This window comes from Rhinolophus hipposideros (genome assembly GCF_964194185.1).
Source record: "Rhinolophus hipposideros genome assembly, chromosome: 24".
NCBI lineage: Eukaryota > Metazoa > Chordata > Mammalia > Chiroptera > Rhinolophidae > Rhinolophus > Rhinolophus hipposideros.
In genome coordinates this window covers 28391576-28417481 of record NC_138070.1, presented here as the reverse complement: position 1 = coordinate 28417481, position 25906 = coordinate 28391576, and the positions used below count along the sequence as shown (strand labels likewise).

The 25906-nt window shown below is 35.9% G+C and overlaps 1 protein-coding gene across 6 annotated transcripts in view; it reads left to right on the top strand.

The window, feature by feature from the left end:
• The window catches only part of ARHGAP32 (Rho GTPase activating protein 32), a 341577-nt gene that overhangs the window by 187720 nt on the left and 127951 nt on the right, over positions 1–25906 (top strand). For 4 of the 6 annotated variants that reach the window (XM_081037993.1, XM_081037991.1, XM_081037994.1 and 1 more), the window contains one exon: positions 24313–24399. The exons of 1 other annotated variant lie outside the window; for it this stretch is intronic. In XM_081037993.1, the coding sequence (XP_080894119.1) occupies positions 24313–24399 (87 nt within the window). Of the gene's footprint in view, positions 1–3631; positions 3819–24312; positions 24400–25906 lie in introns of those variants that run through there. One more of the 6 variants, XM_081037995.1, reaches the window with a different exon arrangement.

The following is a 25906-nucleotide window of genomic DNA, read 5'->3' as shown; positions in this document are numbered from 1 at the left end:
GGTCACCAACCTGGAAGCCCATAGTTTAGGGATTTCTATGGAGTCTTCATCATGTAGATATGATTGACTAACTCATTTTCTGGTCCCTCTCCTGTCTCTGGAGAGTGTGTGGTGGGGGGTGAGCCTGAAAGTTCCAAGCTTCTAATCATGGCTTTGTTTTTCTGGTCACCAGTCCCTATCCAGGAGCCATCCAGCAGCCCACTGTCACCTCATTGAAACAAAAATGTTCCTACTACTCAGAAAATTATAAGGGTTTCAGAAGCTCTTTCAGGAACTGGGGTCAAAGACCAAATAGCAACAGGAACTGGTGGCAGATAGAAAGATAGATAGATAGATAGATAGATAGATAGATAGATATCTATCTATCTAATTAAAAATTTATTTTTCAGTTGCCATTAACATACTGTATTATATTAATTTCAGGTGTACAAAACAACGTAGTGATTAGACATTTATATACCTCACAAAGTAATCACCCCAATAAGACTATTACCCATCTGACACTGTCGATAGTTATTACAATATTATTGACTATATTCCCTTTGCTGTACTTTATATCTCCATGACTATTTTATTTTCAATTATAGTTGACATTTAATATTATTTTATATTAGTTTCAGGTGTAGAGCATAGTGGTTAGACATTTATATAACTTATGAAATGATACCCCCGATAAGTCTAGTGCCCACTGACACTGTGCATAGTGTTTACAAGGTTATTGACTATATCCCCCATACTGTACTTTACATCCCCATGACTATTTTGTAATTACTAATTTGTACTTCTTAATCACTTCATCGTTTCCACTTAGCTCTCTAACCCCCTTCGTATCTGGTAACCATCAGTCTGTTCTCTGTATTTATAAGTCTGTTTTGTTTCTTCATTTATTTTGCTTTTTAGATTCCACATATAAATGAGATCCTATGGTATTTGTCTTTCTCAGTCTGACTTAACATAATACCCTCGAGGTCCATCCATGTTGTCGCAAATGGTAACATTCCATTCTTTTTTATTACAGAGTAATATTCCATTGTACATATGTAACTACATCTTCTTTATCCAGTTGTCTGTTGGTGGGCATTTCGGCTGCTTCCATATCTTGGCTATTGTAAATAAGCTGCAGTGAATGTAAGGGTACAGACATCTTTTGGAATTAGTATTTTAGATTTCTTTGGATAAACACCCAGGAGTGGAATTGCTGGGTCATAGGTAGCCCTATTTTTAATTTTTTGAGGAACCTCATACTGTTTTCCACAGTGGCTACACCAATTTGAAATCCCACCAACAGTGCACAAGGGTTCCCTTTTCTCCTCATGTTTGCCAATACTTGATTTATTGATGATGGCCGTTCTGACAGGTGTGAGGTGATAGCTCATTGGGGTTTTAATTTGCGTTTCTCTGATAATCAGTGACAGTGAGCATCTTTTCATATGTCTATTGGCCATCTGTATGTCTTCTTTGGAGAAATGTCTATTCAGGTCCTCTGACCATTTTTTAATTGGATTTTTTTTTGTTTTTGAGTTGTATGAGTTTTTTTAAAATAAGTTTTGGGTATTAACCCCTTATCAGATTATCATTGGCAAATATCTTGTTCTATTCAGTAGGATGTCTTTTCATTTTATTGATGGTTTCCTTTGCTGTGCAAAAACTTTTTGGTTTGATGTAGTCCCATTTGTTTGTTTTTTCTTTTGTTTGTTTCCCTTTCCTGAGGAGATATATAAGTAAAAATATTACTAAGGGTAATGTCAGAGAGTTTACTTCCTATGTTTTCTTCTAGGAGATTTATGGTTTGGGGTTTTACATTTAAGTCTTTAATCGATTTTGAGTTTATTCTTGTATATGATGTAAGAAGGTGGTCCAGTTTCATTTTTTTGCATGTGTCTGTCCAGTTTTCCCAGCATTTATTGAATAGGCTGTCTTTACTCCATTGCATAGTCTTGCTTCCTTTGTCATGACCATACAGGCATAGGTTTCTTTCGGGGCTCTTTATCCTGTTGCACTGATTTTTGTGTCTTTTTTCACTCCTCATGCTGTTTTGATCAGTATAGCATTGTAGTATAGTTTGATATCAGGTAGCATGATACCTCCAACTTTGTTCTTAATATTACCATGGCTATTCAGGGTCTTTTGTAGTTCCATATAAATTTTAGGATTTTTGTTTTAGTTCTATGAAAAATGTTATTGGTATTTCAATAGGGATTGCACTGAATCTATAGATCACTTTGGATAGTATGGAGATTTTAACTATATTAATTCTTCCTATCCATGAGCATGGTATATACTTCCATTTATTTGTATCTTTTCAATTTGTCTCTTCAATGACTTAAAATTTTCTGAGTACAGGTCTTTCACTTCCTTGGTTAAGTTTATTTCTAGGTATTTTATTTTTTTAATATAATTGTAAGTGGAATTGTTTTCTTAATTTCTCTTTCTGATAGTTCATTATTGGTGTATTAAAATGCAACTGTTTTCTGAGTATTAATTTTGTATCCTGCTAGTTGACTGAATTCTGCAGCTGAGATGTCTCTCCTGATGCTCAACCACCACCCATTTGATGTTTGGTGTCAGCCTGTTTCACATCGCTGCCCCTCCTACCAGTATCGACATGGCCTGTTCTTTATATTCTTAGTTATAGGGATTCTGTTCACCTAGACTTCATATAGTTCTGAAAGTTGGTTGTTCTACAATTTAATTGTAATTTTAATGTGGCCATAGAAGGCGGCAGGGACAGTGTTTACTTTCCACCAACTGGGAAGGCAGTCTTCCCAGTTTTTCGGTATTTCAACACTGACACCCACCAGTCTTTTTGGGAAGGAGTCTAATTTTATTATTATTTTGAAATATGACTTGTTTTATTAGAGTTCCCTAGGGAAACAGAACCAATTTGTGTATGTAATTGGAGAGCGAGAGCGAGAGATTTATTTTAAGGTGTTGGCTCATGTGGTTGTGGAAACTTGGTAATTCCAAAATGTCCAGAGTAGGCTGAAGACCCAGGGAGGAGTTGATGTTGTAGTTTAAGTTCAAGGGCAGTCTGCTGGCAGAGTTCCCTCTTCTTCAGTGGAAGTCAGTCTCTTTTTCTATTATAACTTGTAACTGATTGGATGAGGCCTACCCACATTATGGATGATAATCTGCTTAACTCAAAAGCTACTGAATTAAATGTTAATCTTATCTGGAAATAACTGCACAGAAACATTTGGAATAATGTTTAATGTAAAGTTGACACATAAAATTAACTGTCAGTCTACCCTTTGTCAACTTGGCACTGCTTAAACCACACTTAATCTCCAAATAAACACAATAACAAGATACTTTTTTTTAAATTAAAAAAAAAACACACCTTTTATTTATTTATTGGGGAATGTTAGGGAAGAGTGTGGTTTTCCAGGATCCGATAGTTATTGTCCTTCAGTCTAGTTGTGCAGGGTGCAGCTCAGCTCCAAGTCCAGTCGCTGTTTTCGATCTTAGTTGCAGGGGGCACAGCCCACCATTTTATGTGGGAATTGAACTGGCAGCCTTGTTGAGGGCTCACGCTTTAGCCAGCTGAGCCATCTGGTCGCCCCACTGGCAGCTCAGCAGCAGCTCATTGTCTTCAGTGTAGTTGTGGAGGGTGCATCTCAGTGGCCCATGTGGGAATCGAACCGTCAACCCTGTTGTTAAGAGCTTGCGCTCTAACCAACTGAACTATCTGGCCGCCCCCAAGGTCATACTTCTGCCTAATACGATCAGCTATTTTTTAACACAATAAAAAACGCACTTTTCCCAGAAGAGGATGCAAAGTCCTTGGGTGATGTTTACTCTTCTTGCCATCCCATAACGTAAGTACTGTGATGTACAGTTAAAAATACTTAAATACCATGATAGAAGTCTTATGTTATATAAGGCAAAAAGAGAGGGAAGAAAACAAAGCTATATGCTACACACACACACACACACACACACACACACACACACACTCACACTCACACACACTCATAACAAAATAATGAGGAAATACTCATAAGCAGTTAGAGTCCTTTTTTTCTGTATCTGGTCATGTAGTTGTAGATGGTGTTATTACTGCCTTCTTCCACTAACTCATTCCATATTCTCTTTGCCCTAAGCAAGAACCTTTGCTGGTTGTGGTTCTTTACCTGGTGGGGTGACCTAAACCTTCCTTCTGGGTCTGTCCATTAATAATCCTCCCGGAATTGGCTTCTTATAATTTCCCTTTGAGTTTAATCACAGGGCATGATATTAAGAGATACCTTAAGGGATCTCCTATATTTCAGACATACTCTTTCTTACCTCCACTGTGAAGTAGCAGTCCAATTTCACCCCCGATAGTCAGGACTAGTCACACCAGCCAACACTCTAACTCCCGTCTTTGGCCTGTTGATTTAGAGGCATAAGTGGCTGGGCAGCAGTCTTAACTTAACTTCCAGTTCAGTGGAATCATTGTGTATCTTCTGGTGGAAACATTTCTTCCTTTGGAACTGAGACCTTTAGGCCAAGAGAGCATATAGTCCTGGGGAAAGGAAGCAAAAATTTGTGAGTCACCATGAGTAATATTGAGTGGTGCCATTCCCATTTCTACCCCTTGAGTCCTGGTTCTCCAATCTGATAAATTTGAAGACACTAAGGACTATTTCCAGCAGTAAGGAGAGCATGGATAGCCCATGACATGATGGGGCAACAGAGACACTCAACACCACCATTGGATTCTCAGACTCAAATGCTTATGAGACAAGCTTCTTGGTGACCATCTGTGTGATTTCTTTAAACATTTTGGTCAAACTAATGAGTATAATAAGATTGTCATTTCTCTGATGATTAGTGATGTTGAGCATATTTTCATGTGCTTGTTGTCCATAAGGTTTAACATAGTTGGAATATGTTTTTTAATCTATTCTGGCCATCTTTGTCTTTCAGCCATCTCTGTCTTTCAATTGGATAATTAATCCACTTTATTAAAATGATTGATAAGGAAAGACTTACCTCTGTCATTTTGCTGTTTGTTCTTCATGTGTATTACAGATTTCTTGTCCCTCATTTTCTGTGTTTTCTGTATTTCTATCTTTTGTTTTTAATTGATTTTTTTTTGTAGTGTAATGTTTAAATTCCTTTATTTCGTTTTGTGTATATTCTGTAGCTGTGTTCTTCATGGTTACCATGGGGATTACATTTAACATCCTAAAGTTATAACACTCTAATTTGCATTTATACCAACTTAACTTCAATAACAAATAAAAGCTCTGTTCCTTCACAGATTGCTCTCACGACCCTTTTGGTTGTTGATGTGATACAGTTACATCTTTATACATTGTGTGCCCCAAAATATAAACTAATAATTATTTTAAATACATTAGTCTTTTAAATTATGTAGAAAACAAAATGTGGAGTTATAAACTGATGTTAACAATACTAGTTTTTAGACTTATAATTTTAAAAAAGTTTGTCTCTTAAATCACGTAGAAAAGTGAAGTTACAAACAGGTGTTACAATAATACTGACCTTTATAATTGTCTATGTATGTACTTTTACTGAGGTCTTCATTTCTTCATATAGCTCCTACTTACTGTCAAGTGTCCTTTCATTTCAACTTTTGGGGCTCCTCTTAGCATTTTTTGCAGAGTAGGTGTAATGATAATGAACTTCCTCAGCGTTTGTTTATCTGGGCATTTGTTAATTTATGTCTAACTTTTAAAGGATGGTTTTGCTGGATATAGTATTTGTGGTTGACAATTTTACTCTTTTAGCAGTTTGAATATGCTTGCCCACTGCCTTATGGCCTTCAAAGTTTCTGACATAAAATATTCTGATAATCTCATTGAGGATCCATCATATGTAACTAGTTGCTTCTCTCGCTGCTTTTAAGATCCTCTCATTGTATTTGCCTTTTGAAAGTTTGATTATAATGTTTCTTGGAATGCGTCTCTTCAAGTTCATCTTACTCGGAGTTCATTGACCTTTTTGGATGTTTATATTCATGTCTTTATTCATATTTGGGAATTTTTCAGCCATTATTTCTTTGAACATTCTCTCTGTCCCTTTTCTTGTTCTGGTACTCCCACAATGGGTATGGGATGGTGTCCCATAGGTCCCTTAGGCTCTGTTCACTTTTCTTTCTGTTCCTCAAACTCAGTACTTTCCAGCATATCTTCAAGTTTGCTGATTTTTCTTCTTCTGCCTGCTCAAATTTCCCCTAAGTTCCTCTTATGAAATTTTCATTGGAGTTGTTTTACTTTTAGGTACAGAATTTTGTAAAAAAAAATTTCTAGCTCTTTGTTAATGTTTTTATTTTGTTTATACATCATTTTTTAAACTTTCTTCACATCTGCCTTTAGTTTCTTGGGTGTCTTTAAGACTTGTTTTAAAGTCTTTTTCTAGTATATCCACTGTCACTTCTTCTTTAGGGAGAGTTTCGGATGATCTATTTTTTTTCCTACGAATGGGCCATACTTTCCCATTTCTTTGTATGCCTTCTGGTTTTTTGTTGATTTAAACTTGATATTTCATTGTAATAACATACATATAGCATACAAAGGAAATTTTAATGAACTTTCCTTTGAGTTTTAGCATTGCATATGTAGTTGATTTCTCTGCATCTTCACTTAGATGACTTATAAGCATCTTAAATTTAGCATGCCTAGGACAGTCTCCTCTGAAACCGGTTTCTCCTGCCGTCTTCATCATCTTGGTAAATAACCACTCTGTTTTTCCAGTTCCTGAGATCAGCGAAAACCTTGGAGTCATCTTGGACTTTTCTCTTTCTGTTACTCCTCATATACAGTCCATCAACAATATTCTTGGCGTGGTCTTTAAAAAGAATCCAGCATCTGCCCACACCTACATGTCTCTCTGCTGTCACCTGAGGTTATCTGTTATCATTTTAGGGTTAATTTTTATTTATTTATTTACAATATTTTTTGGGGGTGAAGGGGAACAGGACTTTATTGGGCAACAGTGTGTATTTCCAGGACTTTATTGGGGAACAGTGTGCTTTTCCTGGGACCCAGAAGCTCCAAGTCAAATTGTTGTCCTTTCAATCTTAGTTGTTGTGGAGGGCGCATCTCAGTTGCAAGTCCATTTGCCGTTGTTCCCACATGGGCCAGCTAGCTCCGTCCTCCACAACTAGAATTAAGACAACGAACTTCCACTGAGTTCCCCGATGGCCGGATGGCTCGGTTGGAGCGCGTCCTCTCAACCACAAGGTTGCCGGTTCGACTCCCGCCAGGGATGGTGGGTTGCGCCCCCTGCAACTATGGTTCCAATACATCTTTCCTGCCTTTTATTCATGTTTCTGTCTTCTATCAAATTGAACTGTTTATTAAATGAGACATTCACTAAATGATCTTTCCTGTGTTTTACCCTTTCTCCCTTTCTATCGTATACCAAGAATTTTGCATATCTTTCAAGGCATGTATTAGATCTTAACAAAATTTTTAAAAGTTTTTCTGATCTACTTCTCTTTCTGCCTTTAATCCTCAGCCAATGAATTGGTTTCTTAATCATAACACATTGTATGTTTTACTATTGATATAATTTACATGACAAAAAATTTCACATAACATAAAATTCATCATTTTTTTATTAAGGTAAATTCATGTAATACAGAATTTACCATGTTAACCATTTTTAAGTATACAGTTCAGTGGCTTTTAACACATTCAAAATGTGCAACCATCACTACAGTTGAATTCTAGAATGTTTTCTTTACACCCCCAAAAGAAACCTCAGATGTTTTTAGCAGTCACTCCCTATTACCCCTCTATTCAACCCTTGATAACCTCTAATTTGCTTTCTATCTCTAAGGATTTGTCTCTTCTGGATCGTTCATATAAATGTAATCATACATTATGTTTTCTTTTGTGTTGGCTTCTTTTACTAGCATAGTATTTTTAAGATTCATCCATGTTGCAGAACTTATCAGAACTTTAGTCTTTTTTATGGCTGAATAATGTTCTACTATGTGGCTATACCGCATATTGTTAACCATTCTTCACTTCATGGTCGTTTGAGTTGTGTACAGTTTCTGACTGTTATGAATAATGCTAGTGTAAACAATCATGTGTGATTGTTTTTGTGTGTGTGTTTGTGTGAACATGTTTTCAATTCTCTTGATATATATGTCTTTTTGAATATAGCCACCCTAGTGGGTGTGACTAGATGGATATTTGCTTGTTGGCCATTTATATATCTTCTTTGGAGAAATGTTTATTCAAGTCCATATTGTAATTGGGTTGTTTGTCTTTTTGTTGTTGAGTTGTAAGAGTTCTTTATATTATTCTGAATGTTACATCCTTATCAGATTTTGTATAATTTGAAAATACTTTCTCACATTCTATGGGGCTTTTTCACTTTCTTCATAGTGTCCTTTAAAACACAAACGTTTTTAATTGAATGAAGTCTAATTTATATGTTTTTTTTTCCTTTTTTGCGTGTTTTTGTTGTCAGATCATAGAAACCAAACCATTGCCTAACCCAAGATCACGAAGACTTACACCTATGGTTAGTTTTAAGAATTTATGGTTTTAGTGCTTACATCAATATCTTTGATCAATTTTGAGTTAATTTTTGTATATAGTGTGATGTAGGGGGTCCAGATTCATTCTTTTGTATGTGGATATCCAGTTTTCCCAGCACCATTTGTTGGAAAGACTATTCTTTCTCCCTTGAATGGTCCAGGCACCCTTATTGAAAAGCTGTTGACCATGTGATGTATAACTTTATTTCTGGACTTTCGATTTTGTTCTTTTCAATTATATGTGTTCTGTGCCAGTGCTATAGTATTTTGATTACTGTAACTTTGTAATGTGTTTTGAAATTGAGAACTGTGAGTCTTCCAACTTCATTCTTCTTTTTCAAGCTTTGGCTATTCTGGGTCCCTTGCATTTCCATGTGCATTTTAGGATAAGCATGTCCATTTCTGTAAAACGGCAGTCGATATTTTTATAAGAATTACGTTGATTATGTAGTTCAATTTGCAGAATATTGTCATCTTAGTAGAAAGAATTTATTTTAAAAATATTTAACCTAGTAGAGTGTGTCCCAGGAATTTAAAGGTGTCTCAACAATCTATTTCTATGACCAAAGTAGCTCTCTGTACTAATTTTTAAGGATAGCTTATTCATGCTCTATAAAAGTGTACCGAAATAAGAACATGACATAGTACAGCTTATCCTGACTCTGTGTTATTATTTTTCCTCTTCACTTTGTCACAGGTCAGTTTATTTAAATCATCTTAACTAGAAGGAAAGTTATCTATCGTCTACTGTTCTAGCATATCCAGGAACTGCACTTCCTTTTCAGTAAAGATAAGGAAAACAAGACCAAGATGAACTGACAATCTCTCTAGTGGTAGAGAGAAGAGAGTATGGTACAGTGAGAACATACTACCAGCTGGCCACACCCATTCTACACCACATCATTAGTGTATAACCATTTGAAACAAAAGCTGTGATAATTTTACTATTCTCACCCCAACCAAAAGTTAAGTTTTCCTCCAACCAAACCAAATAAAAATATAAGCCATAATTTTCTGTACATTCTGTGGTAATACTTTCTCTTAAGCCAAGAGAGTTTATTATCATTTGCAGGGAGCATTTGAAATAGGTTCACATAGTGAGTTATTAGTGCTGCTGTCATCCCAGCATTTCATTTGAGATGTTCCCGTCCAAGAGTTAGGTGTATAAAATTGGTTGAGCAATGGAAAAATATATCATATATATTGGGGTCACATTACACATGTAATTTACTTCTACAAATTTGACCAAATATGCTCATAAAATAGTTTTGTTGAGTCTTAAACTGTTAAGCTATCTGAGATGTTACTCTGCTTATACGCTAACAATTCAGCCTGCTACAGGTACTTTCTTTGTCTCCCTCCGTCCCCGCCAAACATGAGGTCTCTACATCAGAGATTAGACCTTTTATTTACTTGCAGAATAACTGTATTCATGCCCAGTTCTGTATTGAGAACCGCATATACCTTAAGTGTATAGTGGAGTTTTGTACCACAAGAGAGAAACTCTGAAATTGTGAAACTTGGAGCATATATAGGACGGCTGACACTCTGTCCTTTTGCCTCTCTGCATGTGGAGAGAGGGACCTTTGCTCTCGATTGTAAACAAATCCTCTGGGGAAAAGAGAAATGGTCTCTATTTCATAAATACCCTGGGATATAAATGTGGCTCTGGGGAGAGAGCAAACCTTTTCTCTCTCTGGAGGGCTCTGCCTGTAGGGTTGCTGTTCAGTCATCCTTTAACCCAGGTGCGAAGACTATGTGCTCAGAAAGTCCTGAACATACAGAAGTGCAAAAGTGTTCATGAAGCATTGTTTCCTGACAAGCATTTGTCCTGGAGTGAGCATCTGTAAGTTGGGAGATATGATTCTGCCGTTCTCTCATTTAATGTCATTTCCCATGTATTCTTCATGCATTGAAGTGAGGGTTATTCTAATGTCTGAAAATGAGCAAATCAGTTACTTAATCTGGTACTCAACCTAGGAAACAGTGCTCTATTATATTTCTGGAAGGAAAAAACAGACTATTAGGCTTAGTAAGATACATATTGGTCTCTAGCTTTTTCCAAACAAATTTGAAGTGCAGTTTTGTCCATTTTACCTAAGATGAAATTCTAATGTAGAGGTATTCTTCTTTACATTCTCGACTTAGGTGTTTTAAAGTATTTTCAGTGATGAATATTAGGGTGTTGATAGTGGGCATGAGTGGACCACATAATATTGTGGAAACAAATTAGTTTTCATGTTTCCACATCTACTACAGGCTACAGAGGTGATGGAAACTGTTTACAAATTCCAGAGGAATGTCACAGTGAAATTGCAACTGTAATAAAACTATAAAAGATGAATAAAAGATGAGAACTCTTTCTGAGCCTCCGTGCAATCTGTTGATTAGGCTTTGATGAATGTTTTTTTTATGTGGTTGGGGTGATGTATTTTTACCCTGATTTACACCACTGATTCCCATTCTCCATTTCTGAATATTTGAAGGCTTTCTGAGTAGAGTTGTATTTTTAAAGATCCTAACAACACTAATTGCAGATTGGTTTCCATGGTAATAGAAAAGTGAATTCAATATAGGAAAAATAATTCCAAAAATAGATTTGTAAGAAATCTAGAAGTATGGGAATTGGAGATTCTATTTTCCATTCCTTATACAAAAAGGATTGAGATAGCATTAAGTTGAAGTAAAAATAATTTCAGTCGTTATGTTCATGTCATTTTATAAGCAAATGTAGCCTAATTGTTCATAGTGTACATATATTTCTGGAACACGTGGTTGAGGTATTGTATGAAACACTGATGTCTGACTTGTGCATAGGATGTCTTAAAATCCCCAAACAACTCATTTAGAATGGTTTTATGGAATGCCTTATATGTGCTAGATACTTATTTGAGTATCACTGATGAAGTAGATGAGAGATTCTTTCCTCAGGGGAAACAAGCAATATACCATTAAAGGTAAGGTAAGAAAAATGTAGTGCATGTTATAAGAATGCTTTTAGGTGTTCAAAAGCAATAGAGGTTATTTCCTGTGGCATTCAAGGAAGATTTTATTGAAGATTGAATAGGTTTTGGATATGCAGAGATAGAAATCAAGAGCATTTAGAGAAGGAAAATTAGCATAGACGAAGGTGCCTGGAAAGGAAGGGGATGAATGGGTTAGAATAATTGTGGGAAAATGTGGTTTAGAATATATTTGGAGAAATGGCATTCTTCAAGTTTCATCTAAGGTATTTGGACTTGATATTTAAATTACTTTCTTAGTAGGAATTGAGAAAGTATTGAGGGATTTTGAGAGGAAAGTACCATGATCAGTTTGTAAGGGAAATGGAGAGAGACCAGTTGGAAGACTACTATAATCATCCAGTCTGTGATCATCTAGACCAGGGGTGTCCAAACTTTTTTCAACATTTTTCACCAAGGGCCATATTCGGTAAAATACACAAACAGCCGGGCCACCCACTCGAGGTGAAGTACGTATTGCCTCACCTGGTTTATTTAAGTAAACTAAATATGTTTTTGGAATTTGCTGTGGGCCAATTAACAATGGATTGCAGGCCGCAGTTGGCTCGCAGGTCGCAGTTTGGACACCCCTGCTCTAGACCATTTGTGTGAGGCCCAGAACCAGAGAAGTAGTAGTGGAGATGGGAAAAGAGGGACAGGTGTGAGAGGCAAGTTTTGGGAGACAGGGGACATGAAGGAATCAGAGGCTGAGAGAAGAGCTTGACCCTACGTATTTAAAAAGAAAGGATGTATGGAGAGACGCAGTGGTAGAGGAATCTAGGATGATAAGGTTGGTCAGCTGTATGAATGGTTATGTTATTTATTTACTTTGGGAATTAAGGTGGAAGAAAAGAACATGCGACGAAAGATAAACTCAGTTTTGAAAATGAGTATTATATTCTAGTGAAACAATGTTTATTCAGTTATGTATAAAATAATTAGTTATCCTTAAATTCCAGATACTTTTCAAGATGTTGGTTTAGGCTAATATACCTATCTCATTTTTTCCCTATATATTATGCTAAAATATCTGTCAAATGTGTATTAGAAATATTTTTATTCCATTTGGTAACTCATCTTTCCACTTGGTTTATGGTGTCCCCTTTGTGATAACTTTAAAATTTTGGATGTAGTCAATTTTATCAGTCTTTTATTTTGCGCTGTTCATGTTGTATTAGGTTGGTGTAAAAATAACTGTAGTTTAAAAAGTTGAAAATTATCGCAAAAACCTCAATTACTTTTGCACCAACCTAAGAGCTAAGAAATTCTTCCCTGCCCTGTGGGCATAAAGATATTTTCCTATATCTTTATTCTTGCACTTGTTCTTATTCTATATTTTAAACTTGATTTTCACACTGCAGTGTTTAATTTACCTGGAATTATTGTTTGGATATCTATTTTTAAAGTTATCTTAGACCATTGACTAATACTAGCAGTATTTTGTTTTCCCAGTGGTTAATAAGGTCCAATCAGTCATCTATCAGTGTCCAAATATGTGTGTCCGTTATTTGGCTATTTTTTGTGATCCATGGTCTGTCCCTTTGACAGTATCACACTATTTTAATTAATAGCTTCTGTTTGCTTTTGTATAACAAACACCTCAAAACTTAGTGACCCAACATGACAACCCGTTTATTATTTCATGATTCCTTGGGTTGAGTCAGATGGGGTAGTTGTCTGTAGGTTTTCTTTGGATTCTCTCATTCATTTGCAGTCACGTGATAGCAGCTGGGGCTGGATGTTTGGTGCTCCAGTGGCCCTGCACGTGGTCTTCTTGTCCACATGACGTTTCATCCTTGAGGGCCTTTCCCTGTGCTCGCTCTCCAGCAGCGTACTGTAGACCTTCGGCATGATGGCTAGGGCTCTAAGAGGAAGTAAGCAGAAGCTTTTAGATCTTGTAGTCACTAGTCTTGGAAGTCGGGGAACATTGCTTCCTCCACAGTTTACTGGTTCAAACTATCATACTCGTAAGTGTAGCATAAATTCAAAAGGAGGGGAATGAAGCTCTGTCTCTTGATACGCGGAATATCAAGTTCATATAGAGAGGCACTGAATTGTAGCCTCATATTATAACAAGTCTTGATGTTTGGTAGGGCAAATCTCCTAACTTTATCAAAATCACCTTGGTTATTTTTGGCCAATTGTTTTTTTCTGTATACATTTTAGGTTCCCCCTGACAAATCCTGTGAAGCAAAAACCAAGTTACTGAAATTTCAATAAGAATTACATTTAATCTATAGGTTACTTGAGGGATAATTATTGCGTTTACCGTATTGAATTTTCAAATCTATTTGGATTATTTTTATCTTCCTTTACATCTTTAAGTAATGTTTAGTGATTTCCTCTATATTCTGCAGCTTTTGTTTGGTTAATTTAGGTACCTTATAGTTTTGATTGCTGTTATGAATGGGATATTTTTAAATTTCAATTTAAAGTTAGATTTTATTGATTATTGAAATGATGGTGATTTTCTTCACAGTTAAAAAAATCACTTTTAAAACAGATTTATTGAGATATAACTCCTATACCATAAATTCACCGATTTAAAGTATGAAGTTTTTAATATATTCACAATGTTATGCAACTATCACCAAAGTCTAATTTTAGCACATTTTTTTTCACTCCAAAAAGAAACCCTGTACCCCTTATCAGTCATTCGCTTTCCCTCCCAAGCCTGCGGAGCCCTACTCCTCCCCCTACAGCTCTGGTAACCACTATCTACTTTCTGTATTTATGGATTTGCCTATTCTGGATATTTCATGTAAATGGAATCATGCAATATGCAACCTTTTGTGACTGGCTTTTTTCACTTAGCATAATGTTTTCAAAGTTTATCTAAGATATAGCATGAATCAGTAGTTCATTGTTTTTATCATTAAATAATGTTCCATTGTATGGCTACACACTGTTTTATGCATTTTTAATTTTGCATTTTAAATTTGATACTTCTGAGAGATTTTGGTTTTTGGGAAGATGGACTTGACTGGTGAGTTTTCTTTCTTTTTAAATCATTTCATATGTGCAATTCAATTGACATTAAATACATTCACATTGTTGTGCAAAAATCACCACTATTTATCTCCAGAATTTTTCATCAACACAAACTAAGGAATACAATGATGCATGAAGACATGAAATAATCAATGTAATACACCACAGTAACTGAAGGAATGAAAAAACACACCCATGTTTATCTCTGTTAATGCAGAAAAGTCATTTGACAAATTTAGCAACTTTTCATTATGAAAACACTCAACAAACTAAGAGAGTGAATATGAAAAACCCACAGCTAACTTCATACCAATGGTGGAAAACTGAAAGCATTTCCCCTACCATCAGGGGCAAGATAAAAATGCCTGATTTTACCACTTGTATTTAACATGGTATTGGAAGTCTTAGGCAGAGCAATTAGACAAGGAAAACGAAAAGTCATCTGGATTGGAAAGAAAGAAGTAAAATTATCTCTGTTCATAAATGACATAACGTTATATGTAGAAAATCATAAAGCTTTTACAAGAAAACTCCTAAAAATAATAAATTCAACAGTTACAGAATGTAAAATATGTCATGTAAAATATATCATGTAAAATATAAAATGTAACCATATCAGTTATGTTTCTATAACAAGGAAGAATCTGAAAAAGGAAATTAAGAAAATAATTCTATTTACAGTAGTTTCAAAAACAATAAAATACTAAAAAAAAAAAAATCTTTAAGTATAAAAAAAAAAACAAAAAACGAGAGTTGTTAGATGGGTGTGTGTGGGGGGGGGGAGGTTGGGGATAAGGGAAAAGGTGAAGGGATTTGGAAGGAGCTGGTAACCACAAGATGGCCTCAGGGTTTTTTTGAAAATTAATTTGGGGAAGGTATTCAATAATGTTGTAAAGATTTTGTTGGGTATCCGATGGACATGCGTCCTATTTGGGAGACCACCTCAGGGATACTGTGGACACCTGATCATGGCATTGTACACCAGAAGCTAAACATTAATGAATGCCAACTATAATTTTATATATATAATGTGATGGTTCAGTGTGAGGTCGGAGGGATAGTGGATGGGGGGAGGGGAGTTCACAGTGTGAGGGATATAAGTGATGAACGTCTAAGTATTACCTTGTCTTGTACACCTGAAACTAATAAATAAAAATAAATAAATAAAAAAAAACAATAAAATACTTAGGAATAAACTTAAGAAGGTGAATTACTTGTACTCAGAAAGCTGCAAGAGTTTAAAGAAATCCTAATAAATGTAGTCATTCTGATTTCATGGATTGGAAGATTTAATATTGTCTTCCAATCCAAGATGACAGTACTAAGCAAAGCAATGTATATCTTCAGTGTAATCCTGTGAAAATCGTAGTGACTTTTTTTGCAGAAATGGAAAGCCCATCTTAAAATTCATATGAATTCTCAAGGGACCCTAAATAGCCAGCACAATCTTGAAGAAGAATAAAGTTGAAGAACTCATACTTTTTAATTTCAAAAATTAAAGCTAACAATTAAAACAGTATGGTACTGGCATAAGACAGACGCATAGACCATTGGAATAGAATAGAGAGCCCCAAAGTAAACCCTCAGATTTTATGGCCTGTTGATTTACAATGAGATTGCCAAGTCCATTTAATGAAGGAAAAGATAGCTTTCAACAAATGATGCTGGGAAAACTGGATATCCACATGCTATAGAATGATGCTGGACCCTTACCTTAAACCATGATGCAAAAATAAACTAAAAATGGATCTAAGATCTAAATGTGAAAACGAAATCATAAAACTTAGAACAACATCTTCATGACGTTGGATTTGGCAAGTGATTTCTTTGTGACACCAAAATTAAAGGCAAAAATATATATATAGATAAATTTGATTTCATCAAAATTAAAAAGTTTTGTACATTAGAAGACATTATCAAGAGTGAAAGACAACCTGTGTATGGGAGAAAATATTTGCAAATCATTTATCTAGTACAGGATTAATATCTGAAATATGTAAAGAGCTCTTACAACTCCGAAAAGCAAAACAAAAATTCACAAATGGGCAAAGAACTTGAATTGACATTTCTTTAAAGAAGATATGCAGATTGTCAATAAGCATGAAAAGATGTTAATCATTATTAAAAGTAGTATATTGAAGTCTACTACTATCATCATAAAGCTATCTATTTGCCCCTTTGATTCTGTCAGTGTTTTCTTTATATATTTTGGGGCTCTTTTGCTTGGTGCATAGACTCCCTCCCCCACCCCCCGGCATTATTGAGGTATGGTTGACAAAATTTGTACAGGGTTCCTTTGCTATCTGAAAGTAGAGCTTTTCTATGAAACCTTTTGTAAGCAAAAATGGCATAAAGAAGCAATTACCATTACTTTTTGTGGAAAAAATTTTGATCGTTCCCAGAACCAAAAATTCATTGCCCGCACAATATCATTACTTCATTCATTCAAAATAATCAAAACACTTAATTACATCCAGTTTTACTCTAAGCATTACAGCCTTGTTGAAGCTCTCAGTTAATTTTTTTCTGTGCAGTCATTATGTGTTTTAGCTGTATGATTTTTTTATGGTTTCTGTTTCTTTGTTAACTTCTCATTTTGTTCATGTGTTATTTTCTCAATTTTCATTCAGTTGTCTGTGTTTTCTTGTATTTCATTGGACTTCTCTAAGATGATTATTCTGAGTTCTTAGTCTGTCAAGACATAGAACTCCATTTTTTAGGATCCATTATTTGATTGGTTTTTATTTATTTTTTATTGGGGAAGAGGAACAGGACTTTATTGGGGAACAGTGTGTATTTTTCCAGGATTTTTTCCAAGTTGTTGTCCTTTCAATCTTAGTTGTGGAAGGTGCTGTTCAGCTTCAAGTTGTTGTCCTTTCAGTCTTTGTTGTGGAGGACACAGCTCAGCCCCAGGTCCAGTTGCCAGTTGCTAGTTGTAGGGGGCGCAGCCCACCATCCCTTGCGGGAGTCGAACCAGCAACCTTGTGGTTGAGAGGATGTGCTCCAACCAACTGAGCCATCCGGGAGCTCAGTGGCAGCTCAGCTCAAGGTGCCGTGTTCAATCATTAGTTTCAGGGGGCGCTGCCCACCATTCCTTGCGGGAAATCGAAACTGACAACCTGTGGTTGAGAGCCCACTGGCCCATGTGGGAATCGAGCCAGCAGCCTTCGGAGTTAGGAGCACGGAGCTCCAACCGCTTGAGCCACCGGGCCAGCCCCCGTTATTGGATTTTTATTTGTTATCTTTGGTGGTGTCATGTTTCCCTGATTTTTTATTATCTTTATGTGCTTTCTTTCATGTCTGTACATGTGCAAAAGTGGTTGTGTTCTAGTCTTTGTTTCGGTAGGGAAAGACTTTCATCAGTCAGCCCAGCTTGTGGTTTTGAGTGGGCCACCTGGTACTATCTGCAAGGAAGGTGGGGCTTGCTGCTGGGGTCTTTGGTGGATGGGGCTGCTGCCTATTGTCTGAGGTCAGAGAGGGTCTCTGGCTGGACTTCACAGTCAGGCAGGACCGCTTTCTGGGCTTCTTTACCTATGGCTGTAACTTGCTGGGGCTCTGTAATAATCACTGGTCAGGTCATTTGTGCTACAGGCTATACTCCCTGATCATTCGGTGCCTCTGAATGAATTGGTGTTCAGGCAGAGCTGCAGATTGGGCTCCATGATTGGGTGAGGCTGAAGGCTGTTCTGTACATTTGGGTGGGGTCGCAAGCTTGGCTTTGTGATGGTGGGTTGGGACCTGTAGGCCATTCCATTCATATGTGTGGGGTAACTGGCTGGATTCCCCATCCGGTCAAGAGTGATTACTGGCCAGATTCCCAGGCTGGGCAGGGCTGCAAGCAGTGCCTTGCAGTTGGGTGTTGCTGTAGTTCGTACTAGCAATTGGTGAGGGTCACTGACTGTTCTGTGGTTGGCTGGTCTGTTGATTGGGTACTCAAACGGTGTGAAATAATGATTGTGTCCCTGGTCTTACATGGCCACCATTTTGGCTCTGTGGTTGGGTTGACTTGCTGGCTGGGTTCTCTGGTTGGACAAGGTCATAAGCAAGGACACGGTGCCACTTCCAAGATTCATTCACTGGTAGCTCTGTGCCCTGCCCCCCTTCTTTGTTACTAGGTGACTTCAAGGGGCATACCTCTGCCCTTTCCCTGTGAGGCAAGACAGAGGTGGCCCTCCTGAGGTTTGCTCCCAAATACTGGGGAAGCCAGATATCCATCTTGGGCTTTTTTTTTTTTTTTTTTTTTTTTTAAACCTACTGGAGAAATATTTTCAGGGAGTCCCTCTTACTCTGATTCTCTGCTGGCCCAAGAGAGGCAATGCAGTCAAAGTGAAACCACTTCTCTTACCCGTCAAATGCAACTTTTCTCAATTTTTTTACTCCAAGGTTTGCTGTGGCCTTACTCCATGTGTTCTAGTATTTTCCCAAAGGCATTCTTGTTAATGCATAGTTGCTAATCCTTATTTTTGTGAAGGAATCTGGAGTTGGTATTCACCTATTCCTCCCTATTCCTGGTATCACTCCTCATATAATCTCTTTATGTCTATCTCTTTTCTTCTGAAATTTCCATAATGTGTGTTTTGTTCCTCTTGATGGTATCCTACAGATCCCCTATGCACGTTTCACTTTTTAAAATTTCTCTTTCTTTCTAATTTTTGGACTGTATACTTTCATTTGTCCTTTCTTTATGTAACCTGATTCCTCTTCCTGCCCAAATCTGCTGTTGGTCCTTTTTAGTGAAATTTTTGCTCTAGTTATTGATTTGTCATCCCCCAAATTTGTGTTTGATTCTTTTTTTTCTTAGTTCTTTTCATTGATATCTCATTTTTCATACATTGTTTTCCTGCTTTCCTTTAGTTCTTTGTGGTTTCTTTGAGCTCTTTGAGTGTATTTTAGGTAGTTCATTTGAACTGTACTAAGTCCTATTTCTGGATTCTCAGGGATAGTTTCTGTGGTTTTATTTTTAATTTTTCTTGTGAATGACCCATGCCTTCCTGTGTTCTTTTGTATGTCTTGTGATTTTTGTTGTTGTTGTTACATACTGAACATTTGAATACTGTAATGTGGTAATCCTGGAAATCAGATTCCACCCTTTTCTATAGGTTTGCTGTTTTTGTTCATGAAAGCTATAGTTGTCTGTTTGTTTAGTAACTTTCCCAGACTGTTTTTACAAAGTCTTTATTCTCTGTCATGGCTGCTTACTAAAGTCTCTCTTTTTTTAGCTCGTGTTAAAGTAATGGTTTCTCAGGGAATTTCTTGAATGCTAGGAGTTAAAGATAAAAAAATAAAACAAACAAAAAGCCAATTTCTACAGTCTTTGCACATTGCTTTTGTGTTAGGACACTCATTCAACACTAAAGATTAGTTAGAGATTAAAGATTAGGATGTTCTTATATCTTTCGTGTGTGCGTCTGTCCCATGCTGGACACGTTTCATGGGTTTCTAAATGCCCCAGAATACAGAGGCACTTTTGAATAGCCTAATCTCACAAATAACCTCTCCCCTGAGCTTTTCTCGCTGGGATTTAAGCTAGTTTATGTCTTAACTATAACCCTTTGCTGCAGGTGGCTGCAGGTTTCTTGTTTAGTTCACAGTACACTTTTTAAAATGCTGCTGCTTTTTCCCCAGAGTCGGTTCCAAGTTCAGTGAAGCAGAGGTTTCTATCTTGCGTCAGTTTTTCAGGTAGTCACCAGATCAGGACAGCTAAACACAATAGTTTTACTTCTATCTTTACTCCTTCTGGCCTGTGGACCACGGTCCCACATTTGGGAACGAGGGCTGCCGTTTTCAACAGTGCTGCTGAGTTAGGGAGGCGTTGGAGCAAGAGGAAGTACAAATACTACAAAGTTTTTCTACAATTTTTAAGTTGGCTTTTTCCTGATTCAGTCTTCTCATGGTTTTTTGTTTTGTTTTGTTTTGTTTTTTTTTTGTAAGATGATTCTGAGAGTTTTTGCTTGTTTCTCCATGTTTCTGTGGGTGGACTAAAATTTGGAGCCGCCTGTTCCACCATTTTGTTGACACCATTGACTATCTTCCTTTGCTTTTAATTTTATTTTTCCTCCCTGTCTCCTTGCCTTAATTTGGAAGTTTGCTCTTTCCTTCCTCCTTCTTCCCTCCAGTTCTGCTTAGGAAGATTCATTTTACTTCTATTTTTAATTTCTGTTTCAGTTATTAACATTTAAAATTTTATCCCTTTCCTTATGGTTTAGAAATTACATGTGATTTTTCTATTCTTTTAATGACTACCATTAAAATTTTAACTTGAATACATTAGTTTCAGCCTAAAATTTATCAATATATCTACTCCTTTCAAGCAATACCAGTACTTAGAGTGTTTTAACTGGGATCACTCTTTCTTGTCTTCCATGCTGGTATTGCCCAGGATTATAGTGCTATCTCTTTATCTCCTATAATCATTTTTTTGTTATACAGTTAAAATTTGTTTAGTTGAAATACTTATTTGCTGAATTCTTTGCTCAGTGTTTCTACTTTACATCTTGGGGTTTTTTTTTTTTCCTGGAATCCTTTTCTTAAGTACATGTTTTAGAAGGTTATTTTATTGAGAATTTGTTGGTAGGAACTTAAGTTTTTATCAGAAAATACTATATATTTTTGCTCTTATTTTTTTTTTTTGTCGTTTTGGTATGAATAAATCTAGGTTAATTTATTTTCTTTTTTCAGAACTATTAAGTTATTCTCAAACTTGTTTTATCTGTTATCGTTGTGACTAGGTGTTTTATGTTTATTTAACTACTTATCTCTTCTGGTATTGTTTATTTCTTCCTACATTTCTGGGTTTTTATCTGGTACCATTTCCCTTCAACCTGAAGAAACTGTTTTAACATTTTTTTTTGCACTGATCTGTTGGAGACAGAGTCTCAGCTTTTGTCATTTGTAAATGTGCTTATGTTTCTTAAATTTCATAAGGTTATTTTCATGGAATATATAATTGACACTCTTCAGCACTTTAAAGATGTTTCTCTTTCTCTTCTGTCCTCTTTCTTGTGAGAATTCAGCTGTCATTTATATTTTTCCTCTTTATGTAATATGTTTTTTCCTTTGCCTATTTTAAAGAGTTTTGTCCTTATTTTTGTTGTTCAAAAGTGTGATTATAATATGCCTAGTATTGGTTTTTAAAATTTATCCTATTTGGGGTTCATGGAGTTTTCTTGAATTTGTTTTCTTGAATAATTGATATCTTTTACCAGTTTTAGAAAATTCTCATCTGATGTCTCACCAAATATTTCTCTGCTTTATTTTCTGTTTCATTTCCTTCTGGTACATGTAATTGTCTGGTGATCTCTCAGAGATCTCAGATGTACTCTTACTTTTGATCATTCTTAATGTTTTTCGCTTGGATACATTCTAATGATCTGTTTTCAAATTCACTGATTATTTCATGCACTGTGTCCAGTTTGCTGTTAATATCTGACAGTTTTTATTTCTAGCATTTTAGTTTGAATATTTTTATAGTTTCAGTCTCTTGTAGATTTTCCCATGTATTCTTACATACTATCTTGTCAAATCAATTTTAGAAATTCTATCATAATTATGTTCTCTTTGTTATTTCATTTTCCGGGTCATTTCTGTGTCTGATTTATTATTTCTTCTCTTCACCCTGGATCACAGTTTCTTGTTTCTTAGATGTGTTTTTCATATGCCAAATATGTAAAGTCATAAATATTTATCTCCAGAAACGGGCTTATCCCTTCTTCTTTTAGTCTGTTAGACAGTTATATTAGATTATGTTAGTCTTCTTTAATTGGGGGACTGAATCAAGCTGACCTATAGCTTATGTAGATCTGGCCTTTGTGGCAGCTTTAGTTTGCTTTTATCATTACTTTTAAATACTTTGAGTGTAAGTTCAGGAGGTTGCTTTTTTTTGTTTTTGTTTTTTCCCATCAGGGAGAATTGAAAATTGGTGAGATGTCTGAAGATCTTTTTGTGTTTTACTATTAAGCCCACCAAGTTTCTGAACTGGTAGAGAGCACATGCTCTTTATCTCTGCTTTACCACCTGTTTGCTAGTTCTCTTTGCTCTCCAGTCCTTTCTACAGCTTTCTGTGGCAAAGGAGAACTCTGTTCTATCCCACAGCTTGGTGTATAGCTGCCCTGGGTTGTCTCTGTGGGGTTCTTCTCAGCTTTTCTGTGCCACCAACTTCCTTCAGTTGTTGAATGTCCTGAGTGCCTCAGAGATGTCTGTCTCAGCTCTGCCCTATCTCAGTTTTATTGCCCTGTGGCCCATCTGTAGCTGTTAGCTGCCTTGTACTTGGGGGACTGCACACGCTCATCTCTGTCAGTTCTGCTGCTCTTCACCAGCCTTAGGTGCGCTACCTTATACACTTGGTGAGTACATGGGGGAATCAGTTGGTGGGTCCATGTCTATTTTAAGGTATTTCTTGAACTTTAGTTTATTACTCCAGTCCACATGCAGCAACTCGGGTTGGCTGGTTTTTCCTTATCTTGCCTAAAACAGACTCTTTATCCTCTTCCATCTTTGCCAGGCATCCGGGCACATCCATGAATCTCTTTTGTCTCATGAAAGTCTTGTCACCTTCTGCAACTTAGTTCATATAAGTTTTCACCCTTAATTTTTTTTTTGACTTAAAAAAAAACTTATGATTTTGTAGGTATTCTGACTTATTTTGTCTAGTGTAGAATGATCGTTATCTCTTGTAAACTCTTAATATCAGGGGTATTTTTTTTAGCACTTACAGTGACACTGCTTTCAAAAACAATATATATTCATCAACCTCACGTTTCTTATAATATTAACTGTAATGACACAATATTTATTAAGTACTCACCGAGTGCCAGGCACCTTGGTGAACACTTTAAATGCACTATATCATTTAATACTCACACACTTGAGAATAGGTGTTATTATATCATCCCCATTTTCCAGTTGAGAGATTGAGTAAGAAGGTCAATATTACACAACCAGTTAGTGACACTTTTGACTCAGGGTTTTCTGTCTCTGGAGCAGAGTTTGCAAATTCACATCTCTAGTTAGGGCAGGTACTATGTATGATAAATGAGTACATTGAGTAGGGTATAGAAAATAACAAAGGAAGCAGCATGATGAATGAAAGCTAATATTCAGCCTATGAAATGACACCGATGAAAAAAATAGAGTAATCAATTATGTGGCAGAGTCTCTTGGAGAACACATGCCATATTTAAAGAGGTTAGTCACTTCTCAGCTTTAGCTAGTTGTTGCCCATGTGAGAATATGGGTCCAATATTTCAGATTTCCTGATTTTTCAATAGAAGTCAGAAATCTGTATTTTCCATATGAAATCACTCAGTTTTTAAATAAATATTAGCTGATGGTTCAAATAAAAATAAAATAAAATCCAATGTTTAGACCTATATGGTGAATCTAAAATAAAACATCTGCAGAGCCAGCCTGTTTTCTGGGCCGCCAGTTTGCAATCTCTGTAATAGAGCCTGAGTTCTGTTAAACCAGTTGGTCACTCTGTCTCTCAGTGCCCACCTTAATGCTTTCCTTTTGCCTGTGTGCTATAAATTAAGGAAGTGAATACCTGTTCTGGAATGAATGTATTTTATTTGCTGCTGTTATGCTGTTGTGTTGATTTAGATATAAGCTACAAAGACAATTCTTAGAAACACATTTTTTTCTTTTTAAATAATAAAATCCTGATTTCTTCATTTATCTGCCTTAAACGGTAGAGTTCTATTATGAAGCATGTCTTACATTAAATTGATGTGCGGGTCCGAGTATTATTGAATACTTAGTTTATTCTTGTTCCTCAATACTGACTCCCTCTCTTCTGCCCTTGCTTCTTTGATACAGCTTTCACTTTCAGAAGAACAGAATGATGTAACGAAAAATGGCTGTGAATCTAAAGAGCTGGTCTACCTCGTGCACATTGCTTGTCAGGTAATTTTGTGGATGTGTTCTCCATTTCACATAAAATTCAATTAGAATTATTTTAAGTTCACCATTAAATTTGTTTCTATAATGCTTTTTCTCACATTGCCTAAAAGAATCCACAGAAAGATACCTGTACAATTTTCAAATGAAATTGGACTATGAATGACTTAAGAAAGAGAAATTAATGTGTTCATACAGTACACAGTGCAATGTATAGTTTAGTTTTACAACTGCATATCTTCTCTCTGCATTTTCAGAAAGTTTTTAAGGCTTTAGACATTTGTAAATGGATAACAGTGAATATAGTAACAGATGTTTTGGTTTATTCTTTCTCCCAGTCATTTTGATATTTCTGCATGTACTCAAGAATTAAAACAATTAAAAGGTTCAGTTTTGTAGATATTTAATTTACAAACTTAAATGAAAAATGTTCTTTTACGAGTAAGTGAAATGTATTACTTATTGATGATAAGATTATAAGAGCACACGTAGTAAATGAGCAGATGAAGTTGTCTCTGTCTCAGATGCTCACTTTTCTAACCAAGACGGTAAGTTCCACTGTGTAACAATAGGATGTGTGCATGTTGGAGAAGTGTGCTGTTTTTTGATGCATAGTGTTAGAACTTTTTTGAGGGTAATTACCATGATTTGCTCATAATGAGATTTAAAATATGTCATTTGTTGCATTATTTCCTCCATCAAGTAATCAGCATAATTTACTTATTCTGTGTTCATTGAGCCTTCTTCCTGCTTTTTGAATTGGCCACTATGAAGCAAATGTTTTCAAGGAAAACTTTCTTATATACAACATTTTTAGTTTTTTTAGGGGGAGAGAGAATAAGATAAGGGCATTTATGGTTTTTTCCAAAAAGTATTCATGTACCTGAAGTTAAAAATTAAATAATCTGGAAAAGTCTAATGATTACCTTATACACGAAATACTTAAGTTCTCAGTCTTGGTGACCATAAGGAAAACCTTTCAAAATTAAATGCTTTTATTTACAGCTGTCAGAATATGATATTGAAAATTGAATTTAGCTTGCATATATAATAAGTAAGATGTCCAAAGTTACATATTATTCATCCATGTTTTTTTGTATGTTATCATGGTTCCTTTGAGGAAGTAGGCAGCTCTGAATCACTAAGTTTCATGTCTTATTTCATAAAATTCTTCTATATGGTGAGTTAGTTTTTAAGTGAAAATATCAAGTGCTTGTATGATGAAGCTTTACTGAATAGAAGAATATAAAACATATCTTCTTTATCTAGAGTACATGGTTGGCATGTTGTAATGAATTCATTAATCCCTCTACAGCCAAACATCTTTTCTTCTCATCATTAATTTCCATATGTTCTAACAATTCAACTATTTTTATTCTTATACGCAAAACGCAATGTCACATCTATCTGTGCTATTTTTTAAAAACAACCTTCAAAAGTTAACTGGTACCATGCGTTAGAATGTATGATTGTTACTTGATTATGCTTCCACGAATAGTAACCTAGATAGTTA